We start from the raw sequence: 25,000 nt of genomic DNA, 5'->3' as shown, positions 1-25,000 counted from the left end.
GTGATTTATTTGACAACATGTAGGCCTAGGCTATCTTGGCAGCAGGCAGCTATGACGTCTGCTGCCTGATGCTTGACCAGCAAGCCTATGTGGGGTAAACTGTGATTGTGTGATATTTTTTTGATTTGTGTGATTTGTGTGTGTTTGATGGCAAAGTTACCACGGTGACCACTGAAAGCTGAACAAGGTCATTACGCGGCACTGGAACACGTCACTCAGCGGGCAGAGCAAGTCATCAGCATGGATGCGGTGTTCGCTTTCCGCTCCGACTCTCTTTACATTCACATTTGTCTCCACCTGGTGGTAAATTGGGGTCACGTCAAATTATCAGCTTGCTTGTTTTTACCAGGTTACGTGACCTGCGTAGTAATAAGAATAAATGCTCCTGGCGGAGAGATGACTGTACACTAGTGTTCGTCTGTTGTCATCCATCTGTTGTGTTTGTCATTTAGTTGTTGTAATAGTTTGATATGTATATTTGATTTCCTTTTTAATTCTAGGCAATTGTTATTCATTTTTCATTAATTGTATTTTTATTCATTATTCATTATTCATTAACTGCATAAGTCAATGCTGAAGACCTCAGAGAGGGCTGTAATACCTCTCTCAGCTGTGAGGCACTATTACAATTATATCTCTTTGTAGTCCCTTCTTGACCCACAGTCCATGCAGCAATGTTGTGCTCTTTAAAAGGAGGCCCAATCCCAATCTCTCCCCTTACGCACTCACACACTTTGATGTGTGTTCCGCAAACGTAGTGAGGGCTTATGCAGAGACTCTAGTGAGGAGACACAGCACTCAAAGAATCTCCCATAGAGATGTATGGGGTTAGTTTGTAATGCAAACATGGCAGTCATCTACACATATTCCCCCCCTTCCGCCACCAAAAGTTGACATGTGAATACATTGTGCCAATCATGTGGTATGTTTAGCCTTAGAGTACCTTTCTCACAATCCCTCTCTCTCTCTACCCCCCCCCCCCTCCCCCATGAGGTCCCCCAAATCTCCAATCATTCTTTATCTGGGACATTAGTTACAGTAATTCACATGTTATTACCATGAATGCAGTTCCTCTCTGGGAGGAAAAGAAAGTGGATGACCAGGCAAAGCAGCAAGGAGACTGCAACAATATCAGTTTACTATCGACCAGGGAGAAGAAAAATAATACAAAAGTAACAAAAACCAAAAGCAATTGTTCTGAAAGTCCAGCGCCAGGCCTCAGGGTGTCATGCTTAGAGATTAACTGTTTCTTTACAACAGATCAGAGAAGATCACACTTGTGTCCCCAATTCCCATAAACATTTTCCTCACACAATAACATACTACTAGTATAGGATTATATTATAATACATTATACAGAGTAGAATCATGTGCAGTACAAGGGAGCTTGACCAACTGATCCATGAGTGACGTGATGGCTGTTTAAAAAGCTGTGAGCCCCTACAAATACTGAGCATACTGATCTGGCAAATGAACTGTAGCTCGTCTCCAAGACTACAATACATTCCATAAAGGGCAGGGTCACAGAAATTACATCAACACATCAACATACACACACATATATATACACACACACACACACACACACACACACACACACACACACACACACACACACACAGACACATGCATACCTACACACACACTGTGTCCGACATATACATGGCTCACAGTTTGGTTCAACTTACAGTTTATAAATTCACCACACTTGACACACTATACATAGAAGACTAGCTTTTTTTAGTTCTATTGTCATCTGTGTACTTTACATAAAGAATGTTTCCATCTATTTGACAGTGTGGATATTGACGCGTTAAGATCATAGTATTGGCATGGGTAAATGGGGCCTGGCTGGGAGGAGTGGGCTGTTCATTGGCTGGTGCAGATGTTAGAAAACAGACTCCAGTATTGAACACTGAACTGTAGTAGTAGGACCCTATGGCCATTTAGTTTCCACTAGGGGGCGCTGCATCTACATAGAGAGGTGAGGTGAAGTCCTGGCACAGCAGTTACACACATCTCTCTCATCTGGGCTGTGGAGACACACACGCTCAGCCAGACCTACGCAAACGGATGTCACACCCCCATCCAACCAAAGCTCATTAAAACCCACCGCTAAGGAACAAACACTTGCACACACACACATACACACACACACACAAATATACACAAAAATAGAAACCAAAAAACATCATATTAAAAAATAAACAGAGAAGAGAAAGAAACACCCTCCAATGACTTCACATTACGAGATGACTGGCACTATTTTACATGCCCGGCGCTAATTAGTGATTTCAACCTATGTACACAGTTACAATAATGTCCAATAACACACTGAGCTTGTCAGCCCAGCACAAAGCTCTAACTGTACACCATAATATGACACCTCCTACAAAATCCTGATGTTTCCAGCTATCTCACAGCCTCCAGAGGCATATGTGTCTAGTTTAAATTTCTTCATTTTCTGGATAATTTTGCATTGACTATTTAACATATTCTCTAGCCCCCACCATGTCAAATATTGCCTATAAGCTCTGTGCACTAGCTTACTTAAAGTCAACAACCAGTTTCCTATTTGTCGAGCTGTCAACAAGCACTTGAAGAGGAGTGCTTTAGTTGTACCAAAACATAAGATACAATGTACGTGAGTCTTAATGTCCGTGGGCGGCACTGAAGCACTGTGTGCCACTCTGCTCAGCTTCAAGTCGTTATAAAAGTGATTTTAGCTTCCATCTTTTTCCTTTAAAAACGCCGGCCTACGTGCAGAGGCTGCACAAAATCAGGAGGGAAGGATTTTCGGTGAGCACACGTTTTGGTACAACTGAAGCACTCCTCTTCAAGTTCTTGTTGACAGTGATGTCGACGAACAGGAAACTGGTTGCTGACTTCAAGAAAGCTAGTGCACAGAGCCCATAAGGAACCACTGAGGATAAGAGTGTGATGTCACAGGAAGTGGGCTTTGACACATCACAGGCATTACACTTGCCTGTTTGGCCAAACAGACTGATGTGGCAACTACATAAACATACGTCCGTTTACCAACATGTCCACAGGCCAATGAGACCCAGTACAGTTACGCTCTCTTTGGGTCACTCAGCGGTCTGTAATGGTAACTCACCAACGTTGATAAAACGCTTGTAAAGCTCCCAGTGGCTGAATATGGGGCATGTGCTTTCGCTGCAGGGAATAAACCTCTGCTTTAGAAGGTCCCTGTAAACCAACCACACTTTTGGAAAATTATTCCATACGTAGCAACAATGGTCCAAATCATGAGGTCAAACAAGCTTTTCCTGAAGAATTGTGCAACTTATAACAAAATGCAGAGAGAGACCAAGGCTTGAGCTCAGCCTCAGAGCTGGCCTCTAGTGAACGCTTGGCGGTGGTGGAACAGCAGGAAGCTAACAGTGGCTATCGCAACAGACTGGACGCTAACAGTGGCTATCGCATCAGACTGGACGCTAACAGAGGCTATCGCATCAGACTGGACGCTAACAGAGGCTATCGCATCAGACTGTGCTCTACCGCATCTCAGGGTGCGTTCGTAAATTGCCGTTCGGAGCGTCCAGAGTGTGTCGGACGCAGCGTAAATTGACGGACCCTCAATCTGCCACTGACCACTTAGTACACCTGCAAGGGCGGAGCATCTCAGAACACTGATTACACCTGCAGGGGCGGAGAATTTCGGAACACTGAGGTAAGAACCACTTAACACTATAGACAGGTTTGGATTGGCCTGCACAAGTCACATGACCCGCAGACCTCCAATTAGACCTGATTCACATCAACAACATAAACATAAACATCTAACATGTAAATAATAATATAAATAAAAAAATAACATGTCACAACAAATAATATGTGAGAAAACAATATCAAAACTCCTTTAAGACCTGTGATAAGGCCACTGGATACTGGACTGAAAGGTGGAGGGAAGTGGAGTCCTGACTGCCCACACCGCTGCAGTGGTACAGAATGGTCGTGCCAGGCTGCGCTCACCGTTGCAGTGGTACAGAATGGTCGTGCCAGGCTGCGCTCACCGTTGCAGTGGTAAAGAATGGTCGTGCCAGGCTTGGCCCATCGATGCAGTGGTACAGAATGGTCGTGCCAGGCTGCGGCCACTGCTGCAGTGGTACAGAATGGTGGTGCCAGGCTGCGCCCATCGATGCAGTGGTATAGAATGGTTGTGCCATGCTGCCAACACATTAAGATCACATGAGACAGTCAGAGACCCTTCCTGACTCTAACGAATAAATAAGAACTCACAAACGCTCGGTTTCCTCTCAGAGAAGCGCTTGAGAGGTGGAGTAGGTGGCTTGTGGTGGGTGGGACGGGTGTAGCTGATTCGCCACGTTGCCTACTGACGCAAAGACGCGAGCACAAGCACTCTGCAACCCTAGTGTGTGTGTGTGATGGTCTGTACGCAAGACTACAGAGGCCAGTGGAATGTTTCAATACAGGAGCTTGTCCAGTCCTGTTGAAAAGCTATCAGATGTCATATACACTAATGTTCTCAGAATATCACAGGTTACACACACACCTTCTGCTAAATGTTTACTTTTATGAACTGAAAGAAACACGTGATACGACCACTCATTGAGACACACAGTCATGTGCGTGTGCATGATCTAATGTGTTCTTACAATAGAGGAAACCCAACTCTTAGTTGATATCTAATTCTGCCCATTCCCACCCCGTACCCCCCCCCATTCTCAGTACCCCCCCCCCCCCCCCCCTTCCCTACTGGCAGACTACATGGGCTCGTCGTAGTTGTAGGTGGGAGCTGCGGAGTACTGCTGCTGCTGGCCCTGCATGGCTCCCTGGGCGGCACCCATAGCTGCCTGCTGCGCTGCCTGCTGGACGTGAGGGTTCTTCCAGGCCCCCGTGGTCCACTCCTCCTGCGCCTTGCTCATGCTGCCACCGCTGCCACGGTAGAAGTTATGGACCTGACACACACATACATACAGGGTTAAAAACCTGACACACACATACATACAGGGTTATGGATCTGACACACACATACATACAGGGTTATGGACCTGACACACACATACATACAGGGTTATGAACCTGACACACACATACATACAGGGTTATAAACCTGACACACACATACATACAGGGTTATAAACCTGACACACACATACATACAAGGTTATGAACCTGACACACACAGACATACAGGGTTATGGACCTGACACACACATACATACAGGGTTATGAACCTGACATAGCCATACTTACATGGTTATGAACCTGACATACACATATGTACAGGGTTATAAACCTGACACACACATACATACAAGGTTATGAACCTGCCACACACATACATACAGGGTTATGAACCTGTCACACACATAGGGTTATGAACGTGACACACACATACATACAGGGTTATGGACCTGTCACACACATACATACAGGGTTATGAACGTGTCACACACATACATACAGGGTTATGAACCTGACACACACATATATACAGGGTTATGAACCTGACACACACATACATACAGGGTTATGAACCTGTCACACACATACATACAGGGTTATGAACGTGTCACACACATACGTACAGGGTTATGGATCTGACACACACATACATACAGGGTTATGAACCTGACACACACATACATACAGGGTTATAAACCTGACACACACATACATACAGGGTTATAAACCTGACACACACATACAAACAGGATTAAAAACCTGACACACACATACATACAAGGTTATGAACCTGACACACACAGACATACAGGGTTATGGACCTGACACACACATACATACAGGGTTATGAACCTGACATAGCCATACTTACATGGTTATGAACCTGACATACACATATGTACAGGGTTATAAACCTGACACACACATGCATACAAGGTTATGAACCTGCCACACACATACATACAGGGTTATGAACCTGTCACACACATAGGGTTATGAACCTGACACACACATACAAACAGGATTAAAAACCTGACACACATACATACAAGGTTATGAACCTGACACACACAGACATACAGGGTTATGGACCTGACACACACATACATACAGGGTTATGAACCTGACATAGCCATACTTACATGGTTATGAACCTGACATACACATATGTACAGGGTTATAAACCTGACACACACATACATACAGGGTTATGAACCTGTCACACACATACATACAGGGTTATGAACCTGTCACACACATACATACAGGGTTATGAACGTGTCACACACATACGTACAGGGTTATGAACCTGTCACACACATACATACAGGGTTATGAACATGTCACACACATACATACAGGGTTATGAACCTGTCACACACATACATACAGGGTTATGAACCTGTCACACACATACGTAAGGATTTGTCCCCTAGTGAATGAGAGAAGAAGATCATCCTACCTTAGTGAGGGCGATGAAGGAGAGCACAGCCATCGCTGTGAACATAATCGTTGGGATCAGCATGACCACAGCAGAGCCCACATTGGTGCTAAAAAAGGTGATGGTGGCCAGCCAGCCACTGCAAGCAATCACAGACAGCACAGGCCAAATTAGGGTTACTGTTACGGTTAGCACAGCAGACCAAAAAAGACAGCACGCAGGCCTCATCACAATACAGAAACAAAGGAAACACTAATGACATTTCATTTAGGAACATATCATCGTGGAAGATGATCAATTCAGTAATGCGTGATCATATATTATGTATCTTACATGAAAACTACATTAACCTACAGTTTTCTCTGAAATTGTAACATGGATCAGAGGCTAAATTAATTTCCCCCATTACAGATGGGCTGCAGCGGGTGCCCAATTCAAATGATTCGTTCGCAAAGTTTTTCCGATGTACACGCCTACTATGTCTGGTGTTGCCAGTTCCATTGATGATAGTGGAAACTAATTGTTGCAGGAGCATTCCGGGAGCGGAACGCTACAGTTACGCATCTGGTGAAGCCTCCCTCTTTGGCGGTGATCACACTGACCAGCGGCAAGCGGCAGGTTTCTTATTGTTCTCTATGGTTCGGCAGCGGAACGGTGGCAACGCTGGCGTAACGCTAGCGTTGAACAAGCTGAACATTAAACTTGATTCAACTTTAAAAGTGCAACACGAGAGTATGCAATTGTCAGTTTAGGAAAACCATTTATGTTGCTTAGGAACAAGATAGAACTTATTATGGTCTGAGCATTGCGTTACGCTTACCATTGCTGCTTGCCGCTGGCCAATGTGATCCCCGCCTTAAGAGTAAAACATTCAAATTATTCTGTCTGTTTTAACCAGCGCTAAATGTTCATCTGTAGAATGCAAAGATTCTTTTGCATTTGTCATTTTCCCCACTGTTAGTTATTTCCCCCATTGTTAGTTATTTACCCCACTACTAGTAATTTACCCCACTGTTAGTCATTCACCTCACTATTAACCTAGTTACAGTATTTACCCCACTATTAGTAATTTACCCTACTGTTAGTCATTTACCCCTCTGTTAGTTATTTACCCCACTATTAGTAATTCACCCCACTATTAGTTATTTACCCCACTATTAGTTATTTACCCCACTGTTAATCACTTACCTCACTGTAAGTCATTCACCCCACTATTAGTTATTTACCCCACTTTTAATAATTTACCCCACTGTTAATCATTTACTGCATTGTTATTTATTTACCCCACCATTAGTCATTTACACCATTGTTAAGCTGCGTCACTCTCCACACCAGCCAACCCCCTCACAGCACCAGAGCAGCACCTGAATGTTTCCGTTTCTGTCCCACTAACCTACTAGCGGTCTATTTTCCCACCCTGGCCTCTGAGATAATGAGATCTGATTGGCTGAGAGCCACCTGAGGTAGCCATGTGTCCTCCACTCTCTTCTGCTGCCACAGCCTACTGAGACACTCCGCCACTGGACGCTGAACACACCATTACTGGTCACCGCTGGATGCTGAACAGACCATCATTAACTCTTCTACTGGTCACCGCTAGATGCTGAACAGACCATCATTAACTCTTCTACTGGTCACCGCTAGATGCTGAACAGACCATCATTAACTCTTCTACTGGTCACCGCTGCTGGACACTGAACAGACCATTACTGGTCACCGGTGCTGGACCCTGAACTGACCATCATTAATTATTTTACTGGTCACCCCCCCCCTTCTTACCACACTCCCCAGCCAGGGATGCCCACACACTGGATGATGCTGATCACCACCTGGGCCATGAACACAAAGAAGAACGCCATGAAGTTGAAGGAGCTGTCTGTCCTACAGGGAGCAGAGAGGGACACACAGAGTAAGGCCTGAGAGCAGGTCAGAGGGCCCCTTAACCCAGCCCAGTAGACATGCGTGGCGCTCACTTGAAGGCCTTGTAGATGGGTCGGAACCAGCAGACATAGGAGCAGGGGGTGAAGAGGATCAGCCACAGGATAGCCATGCCAAAGTTAGTAGCCCCGCCCCCGCCGCACATCCACGCCAGGCAGCCAATCAGATTCACCGCCAGAGTAGCGCTGTTCACTGAGAGGAAAGACAAGTGCCATGGAATCCTCTGAGTCAGCTGGTTTTGGATCTCACGCTGAAGGCTGTGATGACAGCGTTATTTCACATCCTATCAATCTACACATCAAGCTAGCTATCTATCTATCACACACAAGGTTGGTGGAAATTTACATCTAACTCTAATCAATACAACTACAAGCTAATACTCTAGAACAAGTATCCACTACATGGCCACTAAAACCCTAAGTGGTAAAAATGTCTATCAAAAATGTCATAAAATACCTGAAGCGGAGAGGCCCTGTTACATCCCAGCCACAGCAGTAGCAAAAGGAAGTAAACGTTACCCATGCTTTCAAAAGGAAGTAAATGTTACCCATGCTTTCAAAAGGAAGTAAATGTTACCCATGTTTTCTAATTGATAGTGTGTTAGATAGAAACACCAACATTCAATGTCTTCTGTGAAACAGCTCATAGGTTTCTTGGGTGAACATGTACTGTATAACAGCATACAAGTTCCACAGCCAAAGGCGCCTGGCCTGGAGATCTTGCTAAACCAGATCGCTTTGTGAGTCCTTGTTTTGAGTGTCAACACAAGTGACATTACAACTCTGGAGACTGGCACGCGATGGGTTAAATTCAGTGTGATCAGCTGCTATGATTACATGCAGCTCACTGTTTCTTCCAGCAAACTGAAGACACAACATGTTTGGAGTTCATAAGTCAGTATAGAGAGCGCTGCTCAGGAGGCATGTGTGTGTGTGTGTGTGTGTGTGTGTGTGTGTGTGTGTGTGTGTGTGTGTGTGTGTGTGTGATGGGGCTGGTGTGGAACTGCCCCTGTCCTGTCCTGTGTCTGACAGACTTACGTATCCACAGGTAGTACAGGCGCTTGCACATGGTGCGTCTCTGATCTGGGATCTCTTCGAAGTCCTGATAAAAACATGGCCTCAGAGGAATAAACTTGGGTAAAGGTGGGAAGTTGTTTTCTGTAAAGAAATCAAATCATTTACATGAACATCAGCTGCAGTGCCAGTATATCAAAATGTACTAACGATGTTAAATATTACATACCTGCCATGGGGACACTTGGATCTTTATCCTCTATATGTCAGTTGATGTTCAGTTGCCTAGGGAATAAAAAATATTCTTTCAGATCACTGGAACATATTAACACCATCAGAGGGCTAAGATAAAGAGAGCATGATGCATTGACAAGACCTGTTGTGTTGTTCACTTGATAATGAAAACCACTGTGGAAGAGAATGCTGTTCAGATGCATGTACTCTATTCAGAAGGCCTAGCATTTCTTCCTCTTGGAATCATGATTGTTACTATGTGTGAGCAAAAACACTGTGGCCTAAATGATCTCGGTCTACATGCAAAAGCCTGCCCTGACAGTGGTGTTGGTGAATATACATTTAGAGGACCAACGACCCTGAGAACATCGCCAATTTCAGTTAGATTCAGCGCTTCACCTGCCCGTCGACCGTAACGTTATGCATACCAACACAGTGCTATATAGAGCCTGAGCTGGAGGATTTCTGAAACAGAATAGCGTACTGTTTATTCTAGGCCTGTATAGTCTGCCTTGCGATGGTTTAAAAGTAGGCTACAGCTATGAAGGGCATTCAGTGTAGGCAAACGTAACAAATAATGAAATAATAACAATATACAGACGGCAGGACGCAGGGGAGGTTTGTCGCATCCTCATCAAAAACATACTGATCTCCACAATTAACACAGTTAGGCAAAAGCATTGCACTACGTCGCTACAGATACTATTCCGATGTGCTTGGAGACGTCTAAAATCAAGATTGAGGTCGACGGCAATAGCGCCCTTCAGAGAATGATGCCGGACATCACATTTCTACATCCGAGACCAGATTCCTTAGGTCGTAGGCTATGTGATTTAGCCTACATCGACGGAGAAGACTACACACATTGCTCGTGATAAATCCTTTCACAATACTATTAAATGAACATTTTAATCGAATGGACGAAATTGCACAAACAGACCTCGGTGGGGAATGGTGTCCGCTTCTTTTCTGTTAGGTTGCAAGCATGCAATTTCTATAGCTTCCTACAAATCTGTTTTCATTACAAACTGCACCTGATAGTTTTAGTTAATCGTGAAATCGTTCGTACTTTCGTTTTCCGGATGGCTTTTATCATTTCCTTGATTGCTGAAGGTTAGTGTGTGAAGCGCCCGCGTCACGATTCTGAGGTTTCGCACAGTGTGATCAGAATAGTGGCCGATGTGATGCTCTGCGAAACCAGCCAACAAGCATCCCCTCAAACACTCGCGATATTTCACCCATCCGCTCCCACCTCCTTTCACCCTCCCCACATCGGCTCCACCCTGAGCGAGCGGGTGCGAGCGGGCCGCTGGCAGCGGAGGGTACTCTCCGCGGTACTGAACCCACGACGACGTCATGTTGACGTAAAGCAGTCTATTTATTTCATTTGGACTGAATTAGGGCCTGTGATAATAAAGACAGAGCCAGCCTTCAGGCCGCATGACCTCTTGTGGGTGTGAATCATTTGCTCATCGCTCTCCTTCAGAGGGGGTTTTGTGTGAATCAGCGTGTTGTTTGAGATAGACAGCCAGGAAGGATGCGGAAAGGATGCAGGAAATGCACTATCATAGGAGGCTCTCTGTCTGAGTGGCTGTTGGTATAGGCCACACTACAACATGTGTTAAATACCACTGCCCCTTATGTCCATCTGCGTCTGACTTCTTTAATCCTAAGGTTAAACTAAACTCTCCACTGAAGTAGTCAGCTGTTCTCTCCTATTGGTCCACAGTCTGCTGTGTATAATAGGAGAATGGCTTTTGCATAATTGAAAAGTATTGCGTCATGTTTGTATCCAGTTTCAAATCGTTCCATCCCAGGCCATCACAGGTGAATGGCCACTGATACATTCCCAAATAGCAAAATTCAGTTGAATTGAAATATGGTTTGGCAGAAATGTTGAAACTACGTTGAAGCCTAACATTGATCCGATGTTGAAAGTGTCCCCTCTAATTTCTGTTGAATCAACATTGGATTTTCAACCATACTGACATTGAATCAATGGTGTTTCAACCATCACCTAAATGGGAATCTACATTTTATTTTCAGTTGATTTTATGTTGAAATAATGTTACTGAATCAATATTGGTTTCAACCATATTGTCATTGAATCAATGGTGATTCAACCATCATCTAAATGGGAATCTACATGTAAATTTCAGTTGATTTTAGGTTAACGTCTTTTACTAGTTGATTTTAGGTTGAAATAATGTTACTGAATCAATATGGTTCAACCATTCCCAGATAGGGGCGTTGAATCCACGTTTGTTTGAAGCGGCGGAGGTTGATTCAACGTGGATTCAACGCCCCTATCAGGGTTATCTAAAAGCTACAAAAATGCTTAACAAAAATGTTAATATATGAATCACTAAACAAAATAACACAAGAGGGTTTGTTTTTACATTCAGGTTTATTTAATTAATGTCTACACAAAACAAGTTCAACTTCAACATCATGTACTCATAAAAAAGCATTGTTTCTTAATTTATGCTATTTAGCCTATGACTATTTGTTATCGTGCAATCAAAAGCCACAACAAATTAGTGTTATTTGTCTATTATATTATTTATCACACAAAATGGAAGTTTTTGCATATAGCTATTAGGGGCAGCCGTGGCCTACTGGTTAGCGCTTCGGACTTGTAACCGGAGGGTTTGCGGTTCGTACCCCGACCAGTAGGCACAGCTGAAGTGCCCTTGAGCAAGGCACCTAACTCCTCACTGCTCCCCGAGAGCCCCGAGGCAGCTCACTGCACCAGGATTAGTGTTTGCTTCACCTCACTGTGTGCTGAGTGTGTTTCACTAATTCATAGATTGGGATAAATGCAGAGACCAAATTTCCCTCACGGGATCAAAAGAGTATATATACTTATACTTAGCTGTTGCCCCAATACTGTTCCTCCAGAAGAAGACCTCCAGGAAAAGCAATGTATCATAAAAAAAAACGTACTTGTTTTTTTCAGGGCAGGTGGACTTTAACCACACAGGGTTCTTGCAGGTTTCAATAAGTCAAATTTAAGACCTTTTTAAGACATTTTAAGACCATAAAGATTGAAATTTAAGGCTTACACGACGCATTACCAAAAAATATTCAAATCAAAGAAATTCTTAAAAAATCATTGAAAAGTCGTTGAAAAAGCATTAATTTAATTTACAGATAAAACAATCAAACTAGTAACCTTCCACACCCAACGTCTACAACCCAACTGATTTTTACATTGCTCACTTGTAGTATACTCAAGGAAAGATATCTGTCACGTACCAAATGCCCTAAACCTTAAGCCCAAAATGAAAATAATCTAAAACAAACTAGCCCTCAAATAGAATAGATTTCAGCAAGGAAGTCAAAAATGAGACGAGTTGAAATTGGGTGTGAAAGTGTGTTTTGGGTGGACACTGAAGCTGAAACAACCCAAAGATGATCAAAAGCCCCCCTAAAAATATATAGTATTAATATGCGTTCAAATCCACTTCCATTATTCTCTGTTGAATTGCTCATGGAGTATTTATCTCGCACAAGTCGCACAGACGTCAATTTGAAAGAGCAAAACCGGAGCTTTCGAATGATGTTAGCGGCTAGTGCTGATAAACAGTTTGCATTTTGCGGCTAGCTTATGTTTCTCTGCATGCTCTGGCTTGTGACTCCAGCGCCTTCACACCCAGAGTCCCTAATTGAATAGTTTTTTTGTAAAGTTTGCAGCGAGCCTCGTACCTGGAGCTTACCACTTGTAACCAACAGCAGACATCGCTGTGATCTAGCCAGTGTTGCCACAGTTACCTTGAAAAAGTAATCTGATTACTCCTTTAAAAAGTAACTTAGTTACTTTTAAAATCAAGTAATCAGTAAAGTAACTGAGTTAGATTACAAGTTACTTTATTAGTTACTTTCAGCAGCTGCCGACAACACCCCCCACCGCCTCAACATAAAAATGACAACTGGTTTTGCCAATACTCACTTTATTGGAAATGCATTTTAACAGTAATGTCAACAATGTATAGCAGACATCCAAACCTGAAAAAAAGTAATTTTAGGGAGGTAGCCCTTTAGCCTACTTAGATACTGAAATTCAGATGTTTGTTCAATAATGTCTAGTCAGTACACCAAATAAGGAAGGCCTATAGATAGAAATTGTGATGATAGAATATGTAGATTTTGGTATTTTGTGCTTTTCATTTTCAAAAAGAGAACAAACGGGAGAGCGCGGTGTTTGCAAAGAAAAGGCTTTTCATGTAGCCTTGGCAACTAGCCATCTAGTATAGGCCTGAATAATAGCAAATTAAATGACACTTGTTAAACTCACCTCAACAAGTCTTTTGCAGCCATGGGCAATGCTACAAACAGTGCAGTGTGCAAGACTATCATTATGTTTTACTCTTATGAGACAAGGGTACACTTTTGTGTAGTCTGATGTGAAATGGGTCTTAAATGTTCCTTTTTGGGGGCCACTGACTCTGCCATGACGCTCCTGTTCCTATATACACTGAACTGATTAATTTAGTTCGGGAGAAAAAAGATAAAAGCCCACCTACACTGAAAATTGATTGGTTGATTTAGCAAAACAGGCCAGGATGCTCTCTGTCTTGGATGCTCTTCAGGCACACACCACCACCCCTCTCTCTCTCCCTCTCTGTCGTGTGCACGCTAAACTCAGATGCTCATTTAATTCCCGGTCTGGCTTGCGCGCTCTTGTTCGTTCTAGTTTCCGGGAGATTTTATCTAATTGCGGGCGTCAGGAAGCCGATATCGGGGAGACTCCCAGAACTTCGGGAGACTTGGGATGTCTAGCTAGAAAGCACTTTGTCACCAGCACAGAGTGTACAACATACCTTAATGTTATCATGTTTAGCGGACACAAAAATAAAACTCAAAATAATGACTGTATAGCTAAAATGCGCATCTCTCTCCTCCCTCTATTGTTGTTTATGTTTGTGTTGCTGCGTGGTATTACACGGTGAGTCATCAGGCTGAAAAAGTGAGCGTTAATCCCCGAGACAAGAAAAAACAAAGGATATATCTTTTACTAAGGTAAATGACAAAAATAGTAAGCCTAACGCACAGTGACTTGGATAAGTAACTTTAATCTGATTGCTAGAAATAGTAGCGCGTTAGACTCGCTACCGAAAAAAGTGGTCAAAATAGAGTAACGCGGCATCACTGGATCTAGCCATGTCTCGTTGAAAGTAGGCCTACACTTTCCCATTTTCCACACGTAGCCGAACTTTAACAAATTCTGAAGAGACGCAGATGTAGGCTATTTTGCGGGCAGGTATTGCATTTATCACGGGATTTGTAGATTTATCACTGCGTAGGCTACGTACCAACACCAATATCCCCCAGAAAGAACTACAACACACTGAACCAATGTTCTGAGCATTCTACTGGTTTTCTTACAAAGGTAGCAAAGACACTAGAGCTCTGCTTTGCAAGCTACGACTCAATACTTTTTTGCTACTTTAATAACTTTCTGCGGCCAGCGTTTCTGAAAATTAACGATGGTAAAATATTTTGTTGACCTGACTAAATGAATTCTAAGACCTCGGAATGAAAATCTGGCCGTTTTTTAGACTCCAGGGCTCTCAAGTTTTGAAGTTTGCAAGGAGTGAGACTTTGTTTCTCATGGGGGAGGGTGCGTGGCATTGGCACAGTGTCACGCCCCCTCCCCACTGATCGAAGTACATGAAAGTCCTACGTCTGCTTGAACTACTCGTGGCGCCACGCCCCCTCCCCCCGATCAACAGACCCACCCTCCCCATGTCCCATCGACCCAGCTTCATGAGAGAGCACAAATTCCATTATTTCAAACACACTGTTTTATTTATTCTAGAACCCTATAGTAAATAATAATAAATAATAATAACATAAATTATAATAATAATTTCACCCAAATGGGCCCTTTGAACTACAGTGGCTCATTCTGCTCTAAACAAACAGAAAACAACCAAATGAGAAAAAGCACATTTAGCCCCAAAATGGTCTCTTGAACAGTGGTGGTTCTGTCCATGTGTGTGTGTGTGTTTATGAGTGATGTTGTGTGTTGTAAGTGTTTGTGGCAAATTTTGATGCCTTGATGACTGATACTGGGGGCTCCCATTTAAAGCACTGTGGTTCAATGTCAGCCATTTTCACAGTCATGAGGCCATCCTTAAAAAATATTCTTGTTTGCAGTAACAGCCAAAAAAAATTAAAAAATGGGTCGGTAGGTAGGTCTTTTTTTTTTTTACTTTTTAAAAAAAAAGTACAATTTTGGTCATGGTGATTAAGTAGGTATGGATTTAAACAAATGTGCATATTGTGACGTAACTGACTGGGTCCTCAACTCGTGCCTTCAGGCGCATCACTGCAAACCTCAATCTGAAACAGGTTATGTAAACCAGCCTTTCTCAAACTTCTTTGACCTGAGGCCCAGTCATGGCAGACTTTGGGGTCATATAGTCTGAGCGAATTAGGGTTGAAGGTGGAAGTAAATACAGCAAAAGGATATTTGGTATCAATCGAACCGTAATTTCATGTAGATTAAGAATTTCAAAATCGTATATTATCACATATAGATATTAGCTGATATCTCCCATACTGGTAAAAGGATCTTTACCAAACTTGGTGTACTTACTCACCATAGGTTCTTGATGAAATTAGTAGGTGTTTAATGTCTTGTGGTCAAAGGTCAAGGTCACGTGAGGTCATAGTTGACTGGCAATGTTTGTTTTATACCTCTCAAGTAGATTGAAGGATCCTCATTAAACCCAACACAGTTAATTAAGCCTAAATTAACTAATAAGGCATTAAAGATCATGGGGTCACAGGTAGAGGTTAAAGGTCATGAGGCTATAGCTGGCTGAGGCATAGAATCAACTATCTGAATTGACATTAAAAAAGATTAAGACATTTATTAAAGCAAAATAAACTTTATTTTCTGTATAAAAACAGTTGTTTCAACCTCCACATCTTATTTTAGTATTGTAGTAGTAGCCTCCCTGAAACCAGGGGAAATCGAAATAATTTGCTGTTTTAAAAATGCAAACATCTGTGTGAATACCTGTTTTAAAATAACTGTTTCAGTTCAGAGTTTTAGATTAAATCCAAACCATTTCTGTCAAACATCTGATAAACATTGTCATCTACAGCTATTTCCTTCAACTTAAATTATAACGCCAGACAATTGATGTAAATGTCTATGTTGATAGAATACTGTTAATAAAAACTACCCTTGCATTGCATTGCAATAGTTATACTTTGTTCCCTGAAGTTGGTAGTAGGCATATAAGCAACGGCAGCAGCGGACTGATATTACCTAGGATTCTATTAGGTATTATGGTGGGTTTTCAGGATGTGAAGGGATGTAATCATGGGTTTCATAAAGTACTGGGGGTACCAGGATGAGAGGATCTCCTTCTTACATGGTTAAGGGAGAGGCGGTGTTATCAAGCTGGTGAGGACTGGACAGGACAGGGATGAGGAGGCCACTGTGTCTTACGAGTTAGGGCCTGTCTAGCTAGGAAGAGAATAAGATAAGGCTTTATTTCACCAAACTGGAAGGTAACAGAAAAACTTAGGGCTACACTATTTTACATATGTTACCTATGCATTACATAGGTTTGCATATAGTTTTATGCATGATGGGAAGATGGTTTCCACCAATGTAAGCGACCCTGCTTGGTACTGATTGGTGAAGGGTGTTGATGGAGATGACGTGAGAGGGTGGCACTTCTCAAGGGCTGAGGAGTATAAAATATAGTGTACAGTATAGCCATCCGTAGGGGAGATCTTGTCGGGGGCCCCAGCTGATGACATCTCCTCCCTATTGCTTTGATGGTTGGTCTGGACTTTGGTTGGGCTGTACTATCATTGCAATACGGTGAATAAAGATCAACAGTCTTCGGAAAATCTTCTATCTACATTGTCTCCTTCGGACGCCTTGTTCTAGAGTGCTAAATTACTAAATAGTCAAATGGTAATTGTTAATTGGACAGTTGGATTTGGAAGTGGACATTTTCTAGCCTGGAAAATCCAGACCCTGGTAATCTAGAAAGATTAAGGGTCTGGCCATGAACAATGTAATGGCCCAACTCGAGGAGCGGCACCAAGCATGCATTTGAAAATCTCACTGCACGCAATTGGATAACGCTAGACCAATGTTTACTCCACTCACATCCATCTGGGATCGAACCAAAGAGAGTGATTTCGGCACCAGATTTTATGGTAGAGCCAATCAGGACGCAGGGCGGGAGTTTGATAGATGTGACGTAGCGTAGAAGCGACTGTGAGACTGTTCTCAGCGTCACGGGTTGGCTTCAATGTGAGTGGTTGAAGAGGACGGACAAGTGGCTTATCCAATCATATGCAAGGATTTTTGATAAGGCCCAGCCTTCTGAAACACCACTCCAATGGATCGATCCCAGATGGATTAGTGGAGCTAGGCGGAACGAAATTCATCTGGCGAGAGTCAGGTTAGTCTCATCATCCATTGCAGTGAAATGGAAAATAATGAATCAAGACAGTACTGAGCACAACTAAATACTGATATTCATCCCAGGGGAAAATATTGCTTCTTACAACAGTCTCATCTTTCAGAAACTAAATTTAGAAAATTAACTGCTATCCTAATACTTTGTGTCCCTTAATGTGCTTTGTAAGAAATTATAAGGTGGCTTGTAACAAATTTGTATTTAATTAATTATTGATATCTACCGTCAAAATCTTCCAAAATATTTAGATATAATTTTTTGCCCACCCCTAACTTCAACTGAACAGATAACAACGGACACGCCACATTACTAACATCAAAACTGGAAGACAATGCTAGTCTTCAGGGTCACAGAAATTGCCAGGAGAAAGTGGACAACACATTGTCCATGAAGGGAAAAATAGCAAGGGACACCGTTAACAGTACTAACTTATGGAAAGTCACAACAGCAGAGAAAGCTATAATTTACAGCTGGAAGTAGCACTGCTTGTACTGTGGAAAGGACTGCATGGGCAATATTGAGAGAGATATTTGTCAGGTCATGACTATGCTAGTGGAAGTATTTCACTTATGTAACTGCTAAGCACATTTGCCTACAGTAATTGCAATCAGATACTTGATTCTTATAAGGAGGGGTATTAAACTCATTGTGATGTAGATAGGGACTCCCCATGTCAAAAACAACCAAGTCTATGTTGTGCAACATAAAAAAAAGTTCACTATATTTACAGTAATTGAATTGAACATGGCATGTTGATTAGCATGTCTCCACCATCTATAACCTTGTATGTCAGGGGATGAAACTGACCTTAACCTTTGACCCCATGGCCCTGAGTCCCTAAGTTCATCTAACTTGTATAGACAATAAATGTACTAGAGTTAATGAAGATCCATCAGTCTGCTTTGGAGATATGAACCAAATACTGCATGTGAGTTATTTGTGTGACCCCTTGTAACCTTGACCTTTGACCTCAAGACCTAAATTGTCTTGCCAGCTCTTTGACAACTTGTAGTGGGTAAGTAGACCAAGTTTAATGAATATCTTTCAATTGGCTTAAGAGATATCAGCTAATATCAAGATGTACTAACATACGTTTTTGGCCCAAAAATCATTGTGCCAAGCTCCATTCAAAGCCCTATATATTTTTTTCGGTACAAATCTGCGCTGTAGGCACCACAAATTCTTAATCTACAGAAAATTACGATTCAAATGATACCAAATATGCTTTTGCTGTATTTACTTCCACCTTTGACCCTTTTCTAGGCTAATTTGCTCAGACTAATAGGGCTCATCTACTGTACACGTACCCAACCCCACTCCCTCCAAATCAAATTGTCATTATCATTATCACAATCATTATTATGCCTATATTGTTATACATGCACTTTCACTTAAATGTTGTGATGCACATCAGAGGACTGCTTTATGATGTAAGATATAATTAGTTGCATTGCTTTTGCATGGTTGCATGATGCTTGCATAAGAAAAGAAATACTTCTCAAAACAGCAACAATTATATGGGTGCTATTGTTTTGGGATGTTTCCCTCATGCAAGCATCATACATTGGTAGGAAATGGATACATGTTTTTTAATGAAGTTTAATTTAAATGCCTGAATGTAAGGATTCAGGAAACACAATTCCAGCTTTTTTGGCGAGCAGATAGGCGTAAATCACTGAGCTGTTGATCTTTAACAGATAGAAAGAAGGCTACAATAGCTTTCGGCCACGTTATATTTAAATTTGACTATACAATACTCAGTGCTATAGTGTATTATACAGTCTCTGCTCTGTTTCTATGGAAGTTCCAAAAATCAACGTTGTTCTATTAAGTGTCGTTAAACAATTAAATAGCATTAAACAGGTTGAAGCGAGCTTTGATACTATCGATTAGTTTCAGTTTCTCTCGCGCAGACGCCTGCATTGAATGAATGCTCATACCACCACTTTATTGTATGGCTCCATGTTTAATGACATCGATAGCAGAAAGGTTTGTTTTCTTTTTTTGTCGGTCCGTGGTATCTTGATCAACTGCGCAGCAAATTATCAGACGAAGTACCGGGCCTAATTTCACTCCATGACTCCGCGGATCAGCAGTCTCCACGTTGCGGACCCACATCAAAACAAAACTATTTCCTGATTGGTTGAGAAATCCTATTTTCTGACTGTCCGATAGGAACAGCAGCTCTCTGAGCTGTATGAGCGCACAGACAGCAACGTTGTGTGACACGTTTGTAAAATATAGGCCTTAGAAATTTCTGTGCGGGCAAGTTAATAATTTCTCGGAGTGAGAAATACCATGTGTGGCGTGTGAGCGTGTGAAGTCTTGAGAGGTCTGTTTTAGACGTTTTAAGGCCTTAAATTTAAAGTTCTGAATTTTAGGCTTTTTAAGACTCCGTGGGAACCCTGCCACATAAACTAGCATGGCCATCTTTCTTCGATGAGTGACAATGTGTAATGCTCCCCACACACAAAAACAACTTTGAAGAAGTTTGGAGGCATCTGTTTGAAATTAAACAGGAGGCGATGACTGGACTAGACATTAGCAGCTAGCTGCTAGCTCTACTTCTAACGTTAGACCCCCCTCACCTAGCAGCGAATGCAAAGCAAATTACAGGAATTATGTAGATATGGTCCTACTATATGTCACACAGATAGGCCTGCCATTTTACAGCAACCGTTTAGCAACCAAGTGTACAATCAACAGCAGGTATATTTTTTTATAATTCAGTTAAAACCTACCACAAGCGAAGAGGAAAGCTGGGCAGGTTGGAAGTGAAGCAGTCAAAATGGTGCACCGGCTGAGTCTGACTAAAAGTTCTGTAACGGCTATTTGGACTGTTATGGGCCGTTATTTTTTGCTGCTCGATAGTGACGTCACGTCTGTATCGGAAACAATCTGAAAACGGGTAACAGATGTTTTTTGCGTTCTGTTTGTACACAACACGACAAGTCGGAGATAAATATGGACGCCCCCTGGAAAGTCGCTCTTGCGTTTGCTCTGAAAGAGTACAGAGAGCTACAATCCAAGTGTGTGGTTCATCAGCGAAATATGGAAGAAGATGATTTACATTTAGTCATTTGGCTCATGCTTTTATCCAAAGCGATACAAACCAAGGTGTGTCAAAGATGTGTTAGCAAGATGTGTTAGCGAAGTGACTGATCTAGATTCTTACAGAGCCCTTCTAAGGAGAGCCTCCCCACTCTCTATTAATCCCATACAAACAGAATTTGGCTGCAGTTCACCAGAGTTCACCTAGATGGCGATCGCGGGCGAGTCCAAAATACATGGGGTCCTATGGAGCTACATGGCTACATTTGTTGTTTTCACCTATTTAACAACTGAAACCCTCAGATTTTATTTTATTTTTCGCAAAATGGATATGGATTTTCAATCAAAAGTGAAATAATCCGGGAGTCATGTCCTTTCGTTTTCTTACAGGTTGGGTCGTTGTTGCCCATAACACGCTAGCATTGATGCTATGCTTAGCTATGATCATGCTAATGAATGACGTCATTGGCACGTTTGAAAGGCTTTTTAGAACAATTAAGTGACTTTAAAAAATATAATACTCAACCAAGTGTATTGTCTTTGCCTCCCCTTTCGAATACAATATTCAAATTACTTGAAAAAAAATTATATCCCGAGAAAAGTGGATTTTGAGGGGTACAGCTCCATAGACCTCCATTCATTCTGGACTCGCCCGTGAGCGCCCCTAGATGCAGTACCACACCGGAAGAGTTCCGAGAGTGAAGGTTCTCCCCTTATTAGACATTCTCTGATTCTTATGTCTAGACATTCTTTCTGATGCTAGCTGTTGAAACTGCTGTCACAGAAAAGGCCATGGGCAAGGGTAGGGTACTGGGCCTCGGTGGTAGGTGAAGCCTAGTCTCAGTGGATAAGATGCTGAGATAAGCTCCTCTCTTTGCTTCTATGGTTGTGTGTACACCAAGTCAGTTACACAGGCTGGGGCTAGAGGTTGCACATTGAAATATAAAGAAATTAAATCTGAGTTACTGAATGTCAATCTTTGTGACTATACCTACACAAATACCTAGTGCAAATGTTAATGGCCCAAATCTTTTCTGCCAAAACAGTCAGCTTTCGCCCTTGAAGTAACCTAAACCTAGCCTGGTCATAACCACAGGCCTTAACAAAGTGCTTTATAACAGGGGTTTTCAACTGATTGAGTGTGCTTTATAACAGGGTTTTTCAAGTGGGCCGCAGACCGCTGGTTCAATAGACCTCTGAAGTTCGCCTACAAAAAAGAACCAAAACGGCCATCTTTGCCCATATAAGGAGATCCGGTTGTTAATTGAAGCTAACTACCTATGGCAAGTTGCATTGCAAGTTAGCTCTGGGGTAGCAAAAATCTAAGTGCGCCGCCTTCACTTACAGGAGATCACAGTATCCATTCGAAATCAGGGGACAAAAGTGTGTTTAGGAAAACGTCTGCATTTCAGACTTTTTCATCCCCACGAGAGTTTACATGGTGCGTTAATTCAAAATCCCCATGTTATTTTCCCATAGGAAAAATCGCCAGATACCGGATGTCAAAGATGGCAATGTTTCATCCAATACAACAGGTGGAGACATACGGCTGCATAACACAGCACACTCGTGCTACGTTGGAGGAAGTGAAATGCGCACGCGCAGTTAGAAAACCGGTTTACAAGCTTAGCAAGCTGGCGAAATGCCATCAGATGCCAGTTAAAGTAGCCAGAATTCGGCGACGACTTCAGAAATATTACATTAAACAAAACACTGAGCAGACACTCTATGTAGTTCTCAACTAAACATTTAAATCAGTCTGGCTAGAACTACATCAGGCGCTCCCTGGCGGCAGAAGGTTAACGTTACTGATGCTGATGGAGAGTTGAGAAGCCCCTGTCTGTCGGAGTGAACTTCAGATACAACACGCAAACTATTTATGTCTGAGGTCGAGAGGCAGGTGCGTTTCGGCTTTAAGTTATACACCCTATATCGTCTGGAAATGTTGTGTGGATGGTGGTTACTTTATACAGCAGCCATCTGCTAATCTCGAGATGTGAGGCATGAATTCTGTAACTGATCAGCTAGCTAGCTTGTCAATAATGTCATCACCTGGCTTGTAAGATAGCTCGGTAGCTGGTTAGCATATCTGAAAAATTGTGAACTAGCATCACAACTCCTCAAACTTGTCTGCTAAATAATATGCAGTAACAAGTTAAATCAAGGACTTAGGGACATGCGTTAGTGAGGACGTATAGCCTATTCACCAAATTAAATGCTTATGGACAAGTTTCATATAGTCAGGTAGTTTTGCTATGTAGGTATGCAGAGGCTGGCATCCTGCGTTCAGAAAGTAAAAGTTCTGCCATGTGTTCCTTCTGCGTATGCACTGCAGTTAACACAGGAGATCACATTAATTAGTTAGCCAACCTGGATGCCAGTTAGGATCAGCTGGTTTGCGTTCTCTGAGTCCGGGATGCTATAAGTGTGCGACACCTGAGCAGATCGCAGTGAGCCATAACATGAATTTTGTAAAGGTAGTGAAAATGTAATAATAATAATAAAAAATCACGGACCACCTAACTGAAAAAACAAACAAACAGTAGACCTACTTCAATAGTAGGCCTATATTACACAATAGACCTAGGCTACTCACTGAACAACCTTGCACCTATTGTCTTTGCACCTTGCTTATTGTGTCAGAGGATTTATATGATTTAAACTGGTGTAGCTTGCATAGGCAGTGTTGCAGAACTCTTTGGATTTACATACAAGGTCCAATATTGCAAACTAATCATGCTCTTCCTGTCACTAACGTTATCCCTTTGCTGCATGAATGTTTACTTCTCCGGTGTAGCCCTGCCATAATCACAAATGTTACAATAATACAATTACATGGGTAATACTTCAAACCTGAGTCAATAAGTGACACTTTAAGGTTATGTGAATCATAAGGGTCTGCTGTGCTGTCTATATATGCTGAATAATGCCCATTTAGATGGCACCATTGCTGGAGGTCCATGGGGATTCAGAAGAGAAGTAATGCAAATTCCATAAGGATATAGAATGCTGAACAGGGAAGAGATCTGTATAAGTATGTGGAACAGACTCTGTGCAGGAGAACAAATGTCAGAGAAGATGTAAATGTGATCCGACATCTCCCTCAGTCCTTGCAGCCCTTATTGTGGATTTTCAGGGTTGGCCATGCACCCGCCTCTGCCCCCCTCCACAGTCCGTGAGCTGGTTCGCTCGTGCCTGCAGCGCGACCCTGTGGCCGCGGACCTACGGCTCAGTCTCTTCCTGGCCGCCGTGCAGAGCTACAAACGCGACTCCGTGCTCCGACCATTCCCACCTCTCTATTTGACGGGGGACAGCAAAGACTTTGAATCGCTGGTGGGTAGTCCAACAAGGTGTAATTACATTAGAACATTTTCATGGACTATGTGGGATGTGGGGTAAGTAGTAGGAAACCTATGTGGGAATAGCTCAATGTGTGCTCATTTACAAAGTGGCAGTTGTGTCCAGTCATAGATAAATACACATAGTTAATTACACTGTCACGACTAGCGACGACTGGCACTTTGAACACTAAATGCCCATACAATGAGCTACTTCCACATAGATTTTCATCTTGCTACTACCTATTCAGCATACAATTTCAGTCCTTTCAAAATGACTGAAAAACACAACCTTCCCTTGTTTTATCCCTAATATATTCCCATAAAGGTTATGGTTATGGTTATGGGTATGGTTATGGGATTTGGCTGACGCTTTTGTCCAAAGCAGCTTACAAATAAAAAGTGTAAGTTAAAATTAACAGTGAACAGTTTTTAAAAAATGGTAAGACTACATTAAGGAGTTTAGCAATAATGAACAGTAATGTCAATGGGATATCAATGATCAATAGCCTAATGAAAATAAACAAACAATTACTCATAAGATCCGCTTAATTGACTAGGTAAATAACAGGC

The 25,000-nt window shown here is 42.3% G+C and overlaps 2 protein-coding genes across 6 annotated transcripts in view; one reads left to right on the top strand and one right to left on the bottom strand.

Annotated features, from left to right (window-relative positions):
• Positions 1 to 4,738: 4,738 nt before the first annotated feature.
• On the bottom strand, positions 4,739 to 10,734 carry scamp5a (secretory carrier membrane protein 5a). 2 transcript variants are annotated; one of them, XM_076301256.1, is made up of 7 exons: positions 10,649 to 10,734; positions 9,575 to 9,630; positions 9,370 to 9,489; positions 8,368 to 8,524; positions 8,174 to 8,275; positions 6,416 to 6,533; positions 4,739 to 4,943 (listed from the first exon to the last, which is right to left on the bottom strand). In XM_076301256.1, exons 2-7 carry the CDS (start codon positions 9,579 to 9,581, stop codon positions 4,749 to 4,751), a joined length of 699 nt encoding a protein of 232 aa, XP_076157371.1. In that variant the 5' UTR covers positions 9,582 to 9,630; positions 10,649 to 10,734; the 3' UTR covers positions 4,739 to 4,748. The 2 variants fall into 2 exon arrangements, with proteins under 2 accessions (XP_076157371.1, XP_076157362.1); XM_076301247.1 differs by having other exon boundaries at positions 10,520 to 10,728.
• An 11,977-nt stretch (positions 10,735 to 22,711) lies between these two features.
• Positions 22,712 to 25,000, top strand: part of parp16 (poly (ADP-ribose) polymerase family, member 16) — a 9,574-nt gene continuing 7,285 nt past the window's right edge. Inside the window, exons 1-2 of one of the 4 annotated variants that reach the window (XM_076268722.1) lie at positions 22,712 to 22,989; positions 24,226 to 24,422. In XM_076268722.1, the coding sequence (XP_076124837.1) occupies positions 24,234 to 24,422 (189 nt within the window). In that variant the 5' untranslated portion in view covers positions 22,712 to 22,989; positions 24,226 to 24,233. Of the gene's footprint in view, positions 24,423 to 25,000 lie in introns of all 4 variants that reach the window. The other 3 variants (XM_076268739.1, XM_076268731.1, XM_076268717.1) reach the window with 3 other exon arrangements.

Source organism: Alosa pseudoharengus, unplaced genomic scaffold (genome assembly GCF_046254945.1).
Source record: "Alosa pseudoharengus isolate Yale_2024_CS ecotype anadromous, Long Island Sound unplaced genomic scaffold, YU_APseudo_1.1 YU_APseudo_1.1_scf_10, whole genome shotgun sequence".
In the NCBI taxonomy this organism is placed as follows: Eukaryota; Metazoa; Chordata; class Actinopteri; order Clupeiformes; family Clupeidae; genus Alosa; species Alosa pseudoharengus.
The sequence above is the reverse complement of the archived record's forward strand: the minus strand, read 5'-3'. Positions and strand labels throughout refer to the sequence as shown.

What these genes read in the sequence shown, in the direction of transcription:
- scamp5a (XM_076301256.1), bottom strand. An exon ending in CCCATCTACAAGGCCTTCAA is followed by an intron (nt 8,276 to 8,367) that starts GTGAGCGCCACG and finishes TGCTCCCTGTAG; the next exon opens with GACAGACAGCTCCTTCAACT. An exon ending in CCTTCATCGCCCTCACTAAG is followed by an intron (nt 4,944 to 6,415) that starts GTAGGATGATCT and finishes TGTGTGTGTCAG; the next exon opens with GTCCATAACTTCTACCGTGG.